Consider the following 17,363-nt stretch of genomic DNA (forward strand, 5'->3'; position numbering starts at 1 on the left):
ATCATTTGAAATATTTTCCACTTTCAAGTGAAAACACTGTGTCTCTAATATCAGTGTAGTTCCCCTTTGAATTACTGCTTTAAGTAATTCTACATCACAAGCTGACAGCAATGGTGTGTGTTGTGTGTGTGTGTGTGTGTGTGTGTGTGTGTGTGTGTGTCTGTGTGTGTGTGTGTTTCATCCAGCAGAAAATGAGTTCAAAAGTCAGTTACTGAGCCAGCAGTGGACCAGGGAAGAGCCATTCAACCACAAAGGAAGAGCCTCAGCATCAAAGTACCTATTTCTATGTTTCTATATCTATTTATCGTCAGTGCTGCACTTTATCAATAATAATATCTTAATCTTGATCATGCCCCTCTGTTATTCAGATGAGCCAAGACACTACAGAAACACGAACAAGGACACGCTCCAAAGGTATCCGGGGTCAGTATAGACACACACACACATACATGTACACACACACACACACACACACACACACACACACACACATACACACACACACACACACACACACACACACACACACACACACACACACACACACACACACACACACACACACACACACACAACATATTGCATATTAATGAAATCCTTGCTGACATGGCTGGGAAGCTGTAGGTGTAAACCACACCATATATCTTGATCCAGACCCAGAAACCTACTCCAATATTGGAATACTACTATTTAGGAATAAATAGCATGTGAGCACAATATTAAAGTGAAGTATGTAGTCTTTTTGGGTCCTTGGAAGTTTGTGGCCCCCTCAGCATTATCCCACTTGGTTGGATATTTAGCTGTGCTTCAAAGTTTTGAAACACATCTCATGAAGACAGTATGTAAATGTTCGATCTGTACAATGTCTAAACACTCCACAAACAAAAGTATCATTGCCTTATAGAGATTTATAGCTGTCATATTTTCTGTATGACTTTTATTTCTGCTTCTAATGGCTCTTCTACTACTGTATTACTCTCAGTGTCGCCAGAGCTTGTGGGACAAGAAATAAAGCAGGAGTTGAGGTAAGTGATCTCAGGCTTCAACAGAAAATGATCATAATGTAAAAAGTGTGAGTATACAATGATGATTAATTCTTGCCTTGCTGTATGTCAGCAGCAGCTGTCCCACGCCTGGATGTGATGGCAAAGGGCATGTCAGTGGGAGATACTCGCGGCATAGAAGGTAGGTGATTGTACAAATTCACAAACATTCAAGTGATTAAGGAATTGTTCTGCTTTTCATAAAAAAGTATGATCATGCTTCATAAAACCATATGTGAAAGTTAGACATATTAGTATGTTAATTTCTATTATCCCTAATTTTGAAACAATAAATATACACACAGTTTTGTGGTGGAGAATGATGATTTCCCTAAGGATACTGTGTTACATGATACATGTTTACTAAGGTGTATTACAATATTATTAAGCCTTCTTACCAAAATGTGATTTATATGCCAGTTATGTGGCAGTTTTCATCTGAACTTATATCTTTATACTTATATAACATGTTAACATGTTTAACAAGTTACACTTAGACACAATGTGTTTGTTTGTTTAATTCATTATGTGGTGTGTATTTATGTAAATTGTTTTGTAATTTTTTCAGGATAAGGGTTTTTAAACTAAATTTAACACAAAATACATTTTCATATTGAGAATTTAAGTGATTGAAATAGAGAAGGGAGACCAGATCACCTGTGTGAAACAGTAATTGCCTCTCTAAACTTACACTTGGCACAACTGGTTGTGCCACCTTAGAGGCAACAACAATAACAACTGCAACCAACCACTTCAATAACTGGAGATCAGTCTTTGGTTTCACTGTAGAGGCATTCAGAGGTGGTCATGGATTGTTATCATGCTGCCTATCCCAGGGGTGAGATCACTTTAAAGACATGTTGAATGAGCTTAATTTAAAGCTGCAAGGAAAAGAGAAAACCGTGGCCAATATGATCAGCTCAGTTAATGCTTTCATACGAAAAATACACATTGTCCGTCAGAGTTTGAAAAACACTTTCAAGACTTTGCTTTACTCGAGCCAGTCGCTACATTTATGTGCTACCCATTTAGGGAAGATATTGAGGTTGATTCACTCGTATCAAAAATTGCTACACTGTTTCACCTGAACTCGTCTGGAGTGGAGGATGAGATTCTGACACTACAGGCTGACATTCAGCCGAAGTCCAGGGCTCATGGACAGTTTTGGAACTTACTCACAGAGGAGAAGTACCCAAATATGAGGGAATGTCCTACCTCCTTGACTGCATTATTCAGCTGTGAGTCAGCCTTTTTCCACATGATGACTGATCATTTGGAAGTTTGCTTGAGGCTGGATACCAGCAGCTACTGTCCCGGCTGTGCAATTCATCAGAGTAAGGTAATGACCAAAAATTTACGGAATTGTAGTGTGCCATAAGGGTGCATGCAGTTATGCAAGGTACACTAACATATATTGTATATATAAAGTATACTCAGTATATATATATATATATATATATATATATATATATATATATATATATATATATATATATATATATATATATATATAAATAAATATATATTTTGCATTTTTAGTGTAGGTGGATCATTTTGACTTGGTCATTTTAAAAGTAGCTCGCAAGCAGAAAAAGTGTGGGCACCCCTGGCCTATCCCAACTGCACTTGAGTTTCAGAACCAGATTGATGAATGGACATTCTCCTTTAGGATTTTCTGCTAGACAACAGAATACATGGTTCCATCAACGATGATGAGTCTACCAGAACGTGAAGCAGCAAAGCATCCCCACACCATCACCACCATGTAAGACTGTTGCTAGGATGTTCCAATTGTGGAACACTGTGTTAACGTTACACAAGATACAATGGGAAATGTGTCTTCCAGAAAGTTCCACTTTCCACTCATTAGCCCGCAGAACATTATCCCTGATGGCTCAGGGGTCAAGCACTATAAATAACTGTAAATTATACAAAGATATTCCTTTTTTTTAGCAGAGACCCAGCAGAGACCCAGAATAAAGATATGAACCTATAAATGTGCAGAATACGTTCCCTTAAAAAAATTGTACTTTGTACTTTACATTGTATTTTATATCAGAAAAAATAAGGAAGGAGGCAAATACTGTTTCACAGTACGGGCATCTAGAAGCTGCAATATGCACTACATCTCACAATATTAAAGTGTTGACAAAACAACACCATGCTGTTGATTTTGCTGTTTCGCATTACCATTAACTAGATTTTACCAACACTTACATACCTACTCTACACTCCTAAGCATACTGGGATGCCCGATTGTGAAGAAAAGGAAGCTGGAAGAGGCTGAGGCTGAGGAGAACCAGTCTGCTCCCAAGAGGAGGAACCAGCCTGCCAAACAAATAGCAGATGAATGCTTTGCTGCAGACAGTGATGCAGCAGAAGAAGAGGAGGAGCAGAAAGATGATGAAGAGGAGGACGAAGAGGAAGGCCTCAAAGAGAAAAACAGAAACAAAACAAAAGGCCGGCCAGTGTCGATAAAAAGTGAGTGAAAGCAGTAAAGTTAAAATGCAAAACTGCCATTACATTACGGTGCTAATGTGTAGAGAGCAAATAGGGTCAGAACAAGATAAATATGGGCCTCATGGTCAGATTATCAAATCAGTTCAGACTGAAAGAGGAACAGTTATTTTCATTCCAGTAATAAGGTGCATGGAAACACAAACTAGATGTTCCGAAGTTCATATTGATACAGGAAGTTTGAACTTTAAACATTTTCTTTTGGGTGTTTTTTCCAACAATGCACAGTGGGCCTGATTTACTAAGATCCCAAATAAAGGGTACTAAATTGTGTGCACTGTGCAATAGATTGCGTGTTTAGTTTGCATGCGTTTTGCGGGTGATCTACTAGAATAACTGCGTAAATGAAAACAGGTGCAACAGGGTGGAGACAGCAGTATTTAAATGAGGGTTTTGTGTGTCTTAAAGCTGCAGTCTGAAACTATTTTTGTGTTATATTTGCTAAAATTGTCATTATGATCTGACAGTAGAACAAGATACAGATAAACTGTGACAAAATCCACTGTCTCTGGGTCCCTCCAGTGGTGGTAATGTGATTTACAAGTGTCCACCGCTCCCGAATAAAACCAATCAAAGCCCGGAGGAGTGTCAATGACGCTGTACACACGCTGCTGGCAGCCGCCCTCCCCCCACCTCCCCCAAACAGTGCTCTCACGCAGTAGCGCCCCTCCCCCGTGCAGCGTCTGCTTTGCTCTCACTCAGTCAAACAGGCTTCCTCTTTTACTGTGGGGACAAGCCTTTACGTGCGTGCAGTATGCACGGCAGGTTCCTGTGGAGAGGGGCTTTGAAGGCAGTGCTGCAGCGCAGCAGAGAGGAATAAGGAGGGACCTTGAAGTTGTACTTGTTCAAATTTTCTGGTTAATTCCACTTTTTTCTCATAACTACATACTGCAGCTTTAATGGAAAGTTTGGACGTGCAAAAAGCCTGCAAGTGCCAAATGAAATTTGATCAGGTTCTAGTGGAAGAGGTTAACAAATATATTGAGTTATAACAACAACTAATATTACCAGAAAAACAACATTTGTGAGAGTATTAGTGACAAAATCAATGTCGTTAGTAAAACCAAAAATATTCCACTCCTAAAATATTAACATGGGTGGAAAAAATCAGTCCAGTTCGTCTGTCATTGTGCCTCACAGGGACAGAAGTCATCTGTGAGCCGTGCGCAGCTGGTAACCTGCCCTTCAAAGGTATTATTTATATACGTAGTTACTGTCAGCAGAATTACATTTGAGTTTGGTAAATCACAAATATGTGTGCTAAATAACATATTTTCATTTTCTCCTCCCTTTATTTTGCACACTGGGGTAAAAACGCCTCATATTGCATATTCATTATGGCAAATGTACTAAATGGACAGCGCCTACTATCTTGCACAGTTGAAAGACGTAAACCTCAGTGCACCGCGTTAGTAGATCAGCTTGCACATTTTTTGCGGGTAATAACAAGTTTGCACAAGTTTTTACACATATGAACCATTAGTAAATCAGGCCCAGTGTATGTAATGAGGTGTAACACATTGCAGTCGTTACCTCCACCACTCTGTAACATACTGAACCATGTTTGGCTTCCAACTAGTTGTGATGACACAAATCATGTTAATTGGTACATACTTCAAACTGAGATTTAATGTGAGCAAAGATTAATGTGAGAACAGCCTTCTAATATCAAACTCAGACAATGAAAAGGGTGACAATAGGTGCAACACATTTTTGAGTGGGGATTTGTTGGGAGGGAGGGAGCTGGCAGAATTGAAAGATGTAGTTACTCCGTATAAGTAAATTTGAGTTCAGACAATCATGGATTATAATGTGTAAACTCAGTCAAACATTCATATTTGGCATCTAGGTTCACCAAGCAATGTTTAAAAGGAGGGTTAAGTTGAATACGGTACTGCTTGAAAATGTATGAACCCTTAAGAATTGTGCTATTTCTGCATAAATATGACCCAAAACATGACATATGACATATTTTACAAAAGTCTTAAAACTAGATAAAGAGGACCCAAATGAACAAATGACACAAAAATTGATTAATTTATTCATTGAGGAAAATTATCCAAAGTTACATATTGTGTGAGGCAACTGGTGTAACTGGTGTGACCCTCTTTTGCAGCAATAACTTCAACCAAACATGACTAATTATGTTACATTATATCATACTGTTAATCAACCCTGCACATCAGTTTTAGCCAATTCCTCCTTACATATCAGCCTCAACTCAGGGATGTCAGTGGGCTTTACATAAACTGCTCACTTCAGGTCCTTCCACAGCATTTTTTCTAAGATTAAGCTCATGACTTTGAATCAATGATCAAGTTTCTTCTGCTTTAACCATTCTTTAGTAGAGAGACCCATGTGTTTAGGGTTGTTATCTCACTGCATGACCCACTTTCTGTTGAGGTTCAGTGGCTGTGGTTAGGGCAACCACCAGTCAATGTGCCTCTGATTACTACAATGGCGTTGTACAAAGCAGAGCGTCTCTGTTACATATCAACACATGTCTGACTACAGAGTAGCGTGTGTGAACGTCTAAACACATGTGTGTATACATTCAAGTGGTTAGTAGAGAGGAAATGGTGAAGACATTAAAGAACAAAAGATCTCAGCAATCATAAGGAGAAAGAGGCGCTTGCTTCTATTTCCACAGAGATGTGCCATGCGGATGTCCTTATTCGCCAGTCACACTCTGATTTCATCAAATAAAATGCAACCCACAGTCTCACACTATAGCAAGCTAACACAAAACAGTCCAAGCAGCTGGACAAATCAGAGCAATGTAATGAACACAACCACAACAAGCAGCAAACATTAGTGCTCCTCAGGATTAGGGTTAGGCTAGCAGAACAAAAGAGATGGTCTGTCCCTATACAACAAAAAAAGTGGTAGCAATAACACCTAAAATAATACACTTTTGAAACCTATTTCTCCCAGACAAATTCCACTGGGTCCGTCAGCGGCGCGTTACGGCTGTGCCGCGGTCACCGGAGCTGATAGGTGCCACTATAATCAATGAGAGTATTTCCACCAGGAGCGTCTCAGCAACGTCCCAGCAACGTCCCAGCAGCGGTTCTCCGCGCCGCAGCGCTATCAATCCGCAGCATTTCTATTTTTGACGGAGCCGTTTCTAACTCATGACAAGCTCAACAGAGCAGATCGCACCAGACAGGAAGTCAGACCCAGAATCGGCATAATAAAACTTCCGTCTTTCAAAATAAAACAACCCGTGCAGCCTCCCGTATTTAAGCAACAAACACGAATAAAACAGACAGATAAAGACACCATCTAGCTACGTAGTCTACTGACACATGATATAAGCACAAAAATCAAAGAAAATTACCAAATCAACTAAATTTGAGCAAGTTAACAAAATCGGGCCATTTAGTTGGCTGCTACTACAGTAATTACGGTAGACTAAAGGCACTCGTTCGGATTTGATTGGGCTGCCGTAATTACTGTATTAATTAACAGTGCAACTTCATTTTAAAAGGCAGATTTCTCTCCCAGAGCATGATCCGCTCCGCTGCCATAACGCTCCCGGTGTAAGTTGATGCTGGGCAGAGGGCGGAGCTAAACTGTGGCACAGCCGTTCCGCGCCGCTGACGGACCCGGTCGAAATCCCCAGCAAGCCTCTTACTTGTGTTGCTTGAAGAAACGAGTAGGACATGTTTCAGACCATCTTTCAGGTCTGGCTCGGTTCCTTGGCTTGGACAGCTGGGTTGAGGCCCAACATCACCAAAAATATCTCTTATTCAAGCTGAAGAATGATATGTTGGTCCCATCCATCCACAGAACATTTTTCCAGTCACCTTCTGGCTTATCCACAAGGTCTTATGCAAACCGTAGATGGCAGTAATGTGGATTTCTTCTTTACAACTCTGCCATGCATATCATTGATGTTCAATGTTATCTTGATGGTGGAATCATGAATACTGACTGTTACCACTGCAGGAGAGGCCTTTAGTTCCCTAGACTTTACCCAGGGGTCCCTTATGGCCTCCTGGACTATTACACGCCTTGCTCTTGGTGTGATTTTGAATACTCCAAGGCAAGGTAATAATAGTGTTGGTTGTTTTCCATTTGTAGACAATCTGTCTGACAGTGGACTGTTGGAGTCCAAACTCTTGAGAAATGGTTTTATAACCCTTTCCTGTCTGGTGAACCTCAACAACTGTTTTTCTAAGATAGTTACAAATCTCCTTTGTCCAAACCATGATGTACTGTAACACCAAAGAAGAAGACCCAGATATTTCTTCTTTAAGAAAGGCATGGCATCCAATCTCACACTTGATTGTCATCCCATTGACTGAAACCTCCAGCCACCCAACACATTTCCACTTCAAATTAAATTGAATAATTGAATAATTCTAGAGGTTCCCATACTTTTGCCACACACAAATAAGGAGCACTGGATAATTTTCCTCAATGAATAAATGTACAAATGCAAGGTTTTTGTCTCTTTTTTTTGTTTGTTTTAGGACTTGCATGGAAATATGATGTTTTAGATCATATTCATGCAGCAATAGAGCAAATAGAGCTTAGTTGACAAAATTACTAATACATCAAATGTAAATGTCGTATGTTTAATATTGTACATAGTCCCTTTACAAATACATGATACAATAATAACATAACAATTTTAAAGCATCACTGTATGTGTGTATATTGCAGTGGGAAGGGTGTGGCATCTGAGTGTAGTGACAGACTCTTTCCAAACTAGCTCTTAGGCGTTGCCTCATAAAAGGATATGTTCACAGATTTTCAAGTATGTCTTAAAGCAACAGTCAGGAGCCTAAATGAACAGTGAAATAGGTTTTTTTTCTTGCCACAATCATTCTTCCTGTATATACTGACCATTAGAAGATAGCTTCATAATGCACTTAAAATGTAAGTAATGTACAAAACTATATTTAAAAGTTTATCCTAAGCTAATGTGAAGTTTCAGCCATCCAAATGAATGAATTCAAGTATATATCTTTCACCTTTACAGTCTTTTTATTGCCAAAGTCCCTCTTTTTGTTTCCATACTTCTACTCATCAGGGAAACACTGTCGAGGAAACCCAAAGAGGGGATTCCCTCTTTGGGTTTACTTTAACTGTAAATGGGGCAGATTTCCACTTGATATGACTAACTCAGAGGGCTGTAGCATCATATAAGCATCAGATAAACTTTTAAATGCATTGTTGTGCAAAATGACTACGTAGACTCAGGAAGGGGAAACAGGACTTACCCCATGTTGTGCAGTGGAATGAACATTTTGAGGATCTCCTAAACCAGACCAATGAGACAAAGTTGGAAACCTCACTCAATATGCCTAGCAGAGGTCTCTTGAGTAGTGAAAAAAGCTACTGAGTGGCAAGGCACTGGGCATGGATGAGATTTGCCCTGACATGCTAAATGCTCTGGACATTTTTGGGCTGTCATGGCTGGCATGGACTTTTAGTATAACATGGAGACTGGCATGTGTTGACTTGCAAGGATGCTCGAAGTGTCACGGGAGTTTGCACAGCTAGTGTACATGTGTTTTGTGGACTTGCACCCTTTGGTGCCCCAAGGAGAGCTATGTTTGCATTTTGGCAGTAAGTCAGAGTCATTCTCAACGGGTGTCTTGATTCTGTTTGTGATTTTCATAGACAGAATCTCAAGACGCAGCCAGGGAGTCTGGTTTGAGGACTTCAGGATTGCTTTTTCGCTTTTTGCAGATGATGTAGTTCTGTTTGCTTCAACATACCATGAGATCTAGCATGCACTGAAATGGTTTGCAGTCATGCAAATTCTATTCAATTCTAAGTGGCTGGGAGGAGACTCAGCACCTCTACCAGTCCACGGTGCTCTGCCAGAAAATGGTGGACTGAGCCACAAGGCAAAGCTCTCAATTTACCAGTTGATGTATGTCCCAACCATTGACTATGGTCATAAGCTTTGAGTAGTGACTGAAAGAATGAGATTGCAGATAGAATCAGAATCAGAATCACTTTTATTACCTAATACACACAGAATTTGTCTTGACGGATCAGCAATATACTTTTTTGCCTTTATTTAGATACTAACTGGCAGAGGTGCCGACACAGGAAACAGGGAAAGAGAAAGGGGTTTAACCTGCAGCGTGGGTCCCCTGCCAGATTCAAACTACGATTATGTGGCATGCGCTCTAACCACTCGACCACACACAATATACTTTAAACAATCCCACAACATACAGGGTCAAGAAATACACAAAAACACATACACGTGCCCTGGTGGTCGAGTGGTTAGAGCACATGCCACATAATCGCAGCGTCCCTGGTTTGAATGCTGCAGGTCATTCCCCTCTCTCTCTCCCTGTTTCCTGTCAGCCTCTCTGCCAGATACCGTCTGAATAAAGGCATAAAAAGCCACCCCCAAAAAATCATTTAAAAAAAACACATACAAGGCCAAGTACAGGGTTATACAAGTTGTACAATTACAACTCCTATACAAGTTCGGGCTCAGGCTTAAAGACAGAGTGAGGAACTCGGACATCCGGGGACCAAAGGAGCCTGGGAATAGAGCTGCTGCTCCTTCACATGGAAAGGAGGTGGTTTGAGCACTGGAGGTGTTCCAGGCATGTCAATCTGGTAAGAGACTTTGCAGACACAGACAGCAGACACAGAACATGCTGGAAGGACTACATATCTTGTCTGGCCTCAGAATGCTGGGGTGAACGATTTCTGGTTTTCCTTGCTCAGTCTCGTACCACTGTGACCCTGTATAAGCGATGGAAAATAGATGGAAGGATGGCTGTGTTGATACACTGTGGTTTTGGCCCCCATCACTGTCATTGAAAGCACATTTGAAAGGGGTCTTTTAATAACCAGTATTGACAGAAATAATTATTACAGGGAGGAAACCATCTTTCAGTGTTCATATGGGCACCTGACTGTTGTTTTAAGACACTGAACTATCCTTTAATTCTAACACATCAGATAAAGTCAGCAACAGGTTAATTCACAATCCATGTCTTTAGTTGAAAGTTATGATGTAGAGATGAGAACAATAAACCAGAAGATTCATTTGTACTTTGAATCCATAGCAGACTGCTCACAGGTGACCACAGAGGACACAGAAGCAGCAGAAGAAGCAGTTTGTCCTCTGGCTGAAGATGACAAAAACGAAGGCGTTACCTCAGAGACTGAGAACAAAACTGAAAGTGATAAAACTAGTGAGGAAGAGAAGGTGATAACAGAACCCCAACTGACCAATGATCATCAGCAGGAGGAAACACAGGGCAAGGAGGAGGAGGGTCAGTTGGTGAAAAAGAATGAGCCATTCGAGCAACCCGAAGAAGAAACTGAGAGAATTGAGCTTAAAGAGACAAAAGAAGAAGAGGAGGAAAATGAAGCAGAAGATGAGGAAGAGCAGGAGGAAAGACAAAAGAGCATTTTAGAGAAGAGGGAGGTAGAAAGACAGTTGATAAGTCAGGAAAATTCTGATCATCAGTACTCCAGTGGAGATTACAACCACCAGACCAAAGAATCTGCAGTTGAGCAGAGCAAGAGGGAGGAGATGGAGGAAAAAGAGGAATTAGAGGAGAAGGTCCAACAAGAGGTTGACACACCGTACTCCTTAAGTCCACACATTCTGGGATCTGATGCTGAGGTGTCTCTCAGGGAAGAAAAGGTCTGCACTCCTGTGACTGAGGAAGAGGAGGAGTATGAAGAGCAGGAGGACAGAGAGGAGGAGGATGATGATGAGAGGCAGGGGAAGCAAGCAGGTGAGGTGATGGAGGAGGAAGAGGATGACCAATACTCCAGCAAAGCCTCTCCAACTACAGTGGTGATAGAAGTCTGCTCAGAGGATGATGAGGAGGAGGAGGAGGAGCAGGAGGAAGAAGAGGAAGAAGAAGAAGAGGAGGAAGAAGGAGAGGAGCTGGATCGTGTCTCAGAGGGATCAGGAATCACAGATGACTCAGAGAACTGGGATATGACTCGAGGGAACCTGGGGCTGCTGGAGCAGGCCATTGCCCTGAAGGCTGAGGAGGTGCAGGGGGGTCAGGAGGTCAGGGGCTCTCCAGACTACCAACCATACAGCAGCTCCAGCAAGAGCTCTGAGCCTGCTGCTGTGGCCCGCCGCACCGCTCACTTCAGCAAAGGTACACTTCTATTTCCTTCAATATTTCACATTTACTGTATGTAACAGTGTAGGGATTTTGTCTCATATTTCTATGTTTGGTAAATGCCATATTTCTCACGCGTTTGATGATGCAATTTTGACAAGGGGCCTCCACTGATTCCACACATCAGCATGATTCCTGCTGTTCTTTGTGAAATAATTTATAAGAAGCTTTTATTTTCTCCAGAGGGAGCTGTGTGAAAATTGTTAAATTCCTGAAAGTGATAGTGATATAACATGGGTCAGTGTTGGGTGGGACTGAAGTCTGAAAATGAAGATAAACCGGGTAGTGTAGAGTGTAGGGGGTGCACTCAACTGAATGAAGTAGCACTGTGGTAGTGGGTTTTGAATGTGTGTTTTTGTCTGCTTTTTTCTGTTCATCATGAGTCCAAAAGTATTACAGGAGGGTAATGCCAAATCGGTAGAGTGCCTGATGATAACAGGAACATCACTCAAGATGTGTCCACAGCATCAGACGAATCATTTGCTCATGTCCCGTGAAACATTTTTTTTTATGTTTGTTTGTGTTGGACAAGGCATTTTGATGTTCCAATGGGTTTTTAATGGCTTATTAAGCCTGAGAGGGAAATTAATTATCTTAATTCTTAAAGGAACATATTAGGCCCTATTTTTGTGCCTTCCAGGGGTACAAAGCATATTGTTGTACCGATGAGCTGATACAACAATACTGCACCAGGAGCAGTGGAGAGTGCAGTAATGCCAATCAAGTAGTGCACTACAATCTTGGGTCATCCACCACCTGGAATGTTGTTGCATACTGTCAATAAAACACACCGTCTGTCAATTACACATAACCACAGAAGCATCTGTGCTCTTGTTCACATGAAACTTGTCAGTTATGGTTAATTATTCTGTACAGTTTCTAATACAAATCAACAGTTCTGGTCAAAGTGTGGCCTGTAGCTCTTGATTTACTATTCAGGAGGACATGTGGCTGTGATGAGCAACTTATAGATTGATATAACATATAGATTCTCTGCATTAAATTCAATATGCCCAATATGTAACTTTCCTGCATTTTCCGCATGTCTAAAAATGACTAGACCTACCTATGTTATATATTGTGTTGAGATGTGTACTAAAATTATCCCAAATGTTTCCAACAAGTTTCAAACCAAAAGAAATGCATTTTTATCAAGATACTGATCAAGATCTTTTAGGTAGCATGTTGCCTTTGCACATTGTGGTTGTCTGCCAGAAGTTTTCATAAATTTACTTTAAGTCCAGTTTTAAGACAAATTTTTATGATTCACTTGGTTGTTTTCAACTATATCTTTTAACTGGTTGAAGGATTGACGTCATCTTGATCATAAGTTATCAGTGAAACAATCTGAGCAAATACCACTGGCAGCTTGGCTCTTTTTAATGTTAATCTGCTCTTTGGAGAGGAGGAGACCTCTGTTTATAATTCAGCTCATGGTACAAACCTGAATTATGACACTGAAGGAATCCTAAATGAAAGATGGTGACTGCAAAGCAACATCTTTACAGCAAGCAGGTGGATGTTTAACAATGAAGACAATTCCCATGATCCCACGCTACTTTACGACATCATCAAACTTTGAATCATTTAAAAAAAATATTGCTTTGATTAAGAGACCACTATTGGCAGAAAACTACATATTGTGTTTAATAAAAGTGTTCACAGTCTATTTTGCTGTCTGTTGTAGTTGTTGTCAAACAGACAAGTGTTTTTTTCTAAAATGTTAGCTGTTATTTTTGCATGTAAAGCATCCAATTTTTTGACACATGATGAAAATTATATTAAGATACCTATTAATGATGCATCAAATATACACAAACAAGCATGATGGTACAGTAGCCACTTTTAATGATGCTAATAATGATTATGATAATAATACTAATAATAAGAAAAAGAATACGAATAAGAATAAGAATAATGCTTGATATCAGGTCTGAACCTAATTTTTTGCTTTAATTCATTACCATAGTCATCTAAATCCTACTCTCTTGTATTCAGAGAAGAGGGAAGTCAAATGTCCAACCCCAGGGTGTGACGGGACAGGTCATGTGACTGGGCTGTACCCTCATCACCGCAGTCTATCTGGATGTCCTCACAAAGACAGAATCCCTCCAGAGAGTGAGTACACATTATCTTCTATACACCAGGAGTAAACCAATCCCACACTCCTGATGCAGATCCTGTCACTAAAATAGATACATACTGTGGACTTCTCTGTTTAACATTTTTTATAGGATATATAGCATATTGAAATCTTTGAGAGTCAAAACCCAGCGATATTTTGTTAATTTGATTATTTCTTTCTCTTACCGTCACTAGTTCTGCTAAAGTACTAATACCACTAACTTTACTATTTTACTGTTTGAACGAAACTGTATTGTTCTTGCTGCTGCTTGCAATGTGAAACCAGCTACAACAGACTAAACAGACTGACCGCTGAATGCCCTGTGTCTGCTGTGTGTCTGCAGTTCTGGCCATGCATGAGAACGTCTTGAAGTGTCCAACCCCTGGCTGCACAGGCCAAGGCCATGTCAACAGTAACCGCAACACACACCGCAGGTTCATAAAGTACACACACCCACATACACACAAAAGCATACGCAATATAGATGAATAAAATACACTCAACTGACTGACATGGTAGTTATCACAAACAGAAGAAAAAGTCACAAGAAATGATTATAGTCGGACAGAATTCTGACATTTTCTCTTTTTTGATATGAGTAAATTATAGGTGTGACATGTGACATCCATGTTTTCCTATAACCTATGCTGAACTTGAGTTTTCTATTTCCAGTAGTGGTCCATATTTAGTTTTAGGGCCTTTGGAGTCAGATTCCGACATGACTGACCTAGAACTAATCATACATGAAGAGGTTAAACATTTGAACTAAATACTGGGTGACACAATCTCATCTAATACTACTAACATGATTACACTGTGTGCTTATTAACTGTCAGCCTTTTTTATGAAAGTTTTATTCCATTAAATGCATTTGTATATGTCACTCCTGTCAGTCTGTCCGGCTGCCCCATTGCAGCAGCGGCTAAGCTGAACAAAAACCAGGACAAGCAGTTGCATTTACAGGCTTCAGGCAATGAACCCTCATCCAACTCTGACAGAGTGCTCAGGTGAGACACACAAGCCAGGTGTTTTTTCATTCAGTGTATCAATCCATAAATACATTAGAATACATCTCACAATGATTTTCATGTTACAACTTTTTTTTCCTCCAGGCCCATGTGTTTTGTGAAGCAGTTAGAGATTCCTCAGTATGGTAGCTACCGGCCCAACACAGTGACCACCACACCTCGAGCCAACCTGGCCAAGGAACTGGAGAAATATTCTAAGGTGTCCTTTGACTATGCAAGCTTTGATGTCCAGGTGTTTGGAAAGCGTATGCTTATTCCAAAGCCATCCAGTGCCACTGAAACGTCACCCAAAGCCTTCAAATGTAAGCTCCACACTTTTTTTTTTTTTTTTTTTTTTTTGTCGGATTATGCTTTGGTCACTTTGTCTTAATTGGACAGTTACTGGCAAGGAGGCCGACAGGAAACAAGGTATGACTTTCAACACATATCCCTCACTGGACTTGAACCAGGACAATTGCTTAGCAACCACTCGGCAACCAGGGCACTCCGGAGCCACACACTTTTATCTCCATGTTGCGCACACAATTGTACAACTCATTATTAGCTACAGCACATGAAAATAACTATCAAGCGTCAAACGGAGTGTCAAAGTTCACTCTTGACCTTCTCAATAGCAGTTTGACAATATGGCCTCGATTTTTCTGGTGCTTTCAACTACATATAACAGTCTTCATGAGTAACAATGGTGGATGAAAAATAGACAAAAAAACCCTCATATATAAATACTATATATTTACACATATTTATATAAATACATATATATATATATATATATATATATATATATATATAGGGGTAGCCTCACTACGGGGCACCCCAAAAATGTTGGGTATCCTCACTACAGGGCACCCTAAAATTGGTTATTAATAATGACAAATAATTATCATAAATAATTATTAATTATTAATAAGAAATTAGAGACCAAATACTAATTATTAATTTAGGGCAACACCTGGAAAGCGTAAACAATAACCAAATAGTTAAATTAGCCTCAATCAATCATAAAAATTAGAAAAGTGAGAGAGTAGAGTTCGAGCTCTGACTATTTTGATCAGCCACTTATCATAATAACACATACAAAATGATCACAAAACACTTCTCTTTAAAGCCATAGACAATTTATTAACAAACTCTCAATTAACAAGTTAATCCATGTATTGTTATGAATTGTTCTACCACTATACTAATAAAAAAAACATTAAACAGCTATCTATAAACAAGTCTATACAAATAAACAGGCGTGTATGAGAGTGCGTGTGTGCAGGCAGGATACGGGGGCCGTTTCTGCTGGACAAAAATAAAGCAATGGTGCCGACTCGTGGTCACGCTCCCAAACACACCGGCTAAGCAGTAACACACGTGGCTGAGGATGAGGCTAGGATGTAGCTAAGCTTTCCTTTGTAACCTCACCAACAGCTGTGTGATGCAGGATGTGCATATGTGTAGTGTGTACGTGTGTGGGGGGTTAGTAAGACAGAGAGAGAGACAGAGAGAGAGAAGTGAGGGAAGATGGCGATCAAGAGAGTGAGAGAGAGAGAGAAAGAGGCCTTGTACACAGATAAATGTGTGCACTGCGTGGAGGCTGTGGCACATGTTATATATGCTGGCTAAACAAAGCAGCTCTGGGCGCGCGCAACAGGGATCTGTGCATGCGCAGGCGGATTGTTGAAGGAGCTTACTATCCTTTAACGGTAGCTTTAACAACATTTATCCTGATGGGATAAACACAAAATGGCAAAGGGACGTGATGGTCCCAAAACACAAGCCTATGCAGCAGTGATATAAAATGCTAACTAGCATTATAAACACAACGTTTAGCTCTGCCCAGACGAGCAACCTCTTATTATTCGTTGATCTACTTGTACATATGTATGCAGCGTGATGCGAGCTGTGTGGGGTTCAAGTCTGTAGGACATTTCGATGCGGTCCCCAAGCCAGCGCTGTCCTGATCCTCGGCTGAAGCGGTGCCGATTTCGGCTCTATGGCGGAAAGATCAGCCTTGTCGTCAACAATTCTCGTGGGTATTGGTCGTCCACGGTTGAATCCGTGGGTGACCAATACGAGGGGGTCTCCCTAAGTTTCTTCTGCAGGAAGTTTGTCCGGAGTCTGTGATCGATGGCTCTGTTGGATCGGTTTAAATAGCGTGTTCAGGGGCAATACGGATTTTCCTGCTCGGCCAGCGAGCTGGAAGAAGCTTCTAAAGGAAAAGGAAACAAAAGGGGAGACACGTGCGTGCCGTCTTCTCTCAGCCATTGGCAGTTCGCAAGGACAGCTTTGTGCCCTGACTGCAACACAGACCGGTAAGAAGAGCAAATAGAGAGCGAACAAGCCTTGCACGTCTCTTTTTGAAGCTCCGGTGACGTCAGCAGCTGGAAATGACGTCAGGTGTCTCTTAGACAATGAGGGATGAGAATCCAAAGGGGTTTGTATTTTGGTTGATCCTCCTTTTGGCTTGGGGGAAGGGTCCTGGTGCTCCCTTTCTGTGTTTATGTATGCTATTGAGAGATCAACAGTG

The 17,363-nt window shown here is 40.7% G+C and overlaps 1 protein-coding gene across 1 annotated transcript in view; it reads left to right on the forward strand.

Moving 5' to 3' along the window:
• The first annotated feature begins 368 nt into the window (after window positions 1-368).
• Window positions 369-17,363, forward strand: part of myt1a (myelin transcription factor 1a) — a 60,969-nt gene continuing 43,974 nt past the window's right edge. Inside the window, exons 1-9 of the mRNA XM_062427901.1 lie at window positions 369-423; window positions 983-1,025; window positions 1,117-1,185; window positions 3,283-3,524; window positions 10,613-11,671; window positions 13,694-13,813; window positions 14,164-14,254; window positions 14,714-14,827; window positions 14,933-15,150. Coding sequence (XP_062283885.1) covers window positions 369-423; window positions 983-1,025; window positions 1,117-1,185; window positions 3,283-3,524; window positions 10,613-11,671; window positions 13,694-13,813; window positions 14,164-14,254; window positions 14,714-14,827; window positions 14,933-15,150 — 2,011 coding nt within the window. The remainder of the gene's footprint in view (window positions 424-982; window positions 1,026-1,116; window positions 1,186-3,282; window positions 3,525-10,612; window positions 11,672-13,693; window positions 13,814-14,163; window positions 14,255-14,713; window positions 14,828-14,932; window positions 15,151-17,363) is intronic.

The sequence above is a fragment of the Scomber scombrus genome, chromosome 10 (genome assembly GCF_963691925.1).
Source record: "Scomber scombrus chromosome 10, fScoSco1.1, whole genome shotgun sequence".
Taxonomy (NCBI): Eukaryota; Metazoa; Chordata; class Actinopteri; order Scombriformes; family Scombridae; genus Scomber; species Scomber scombrus.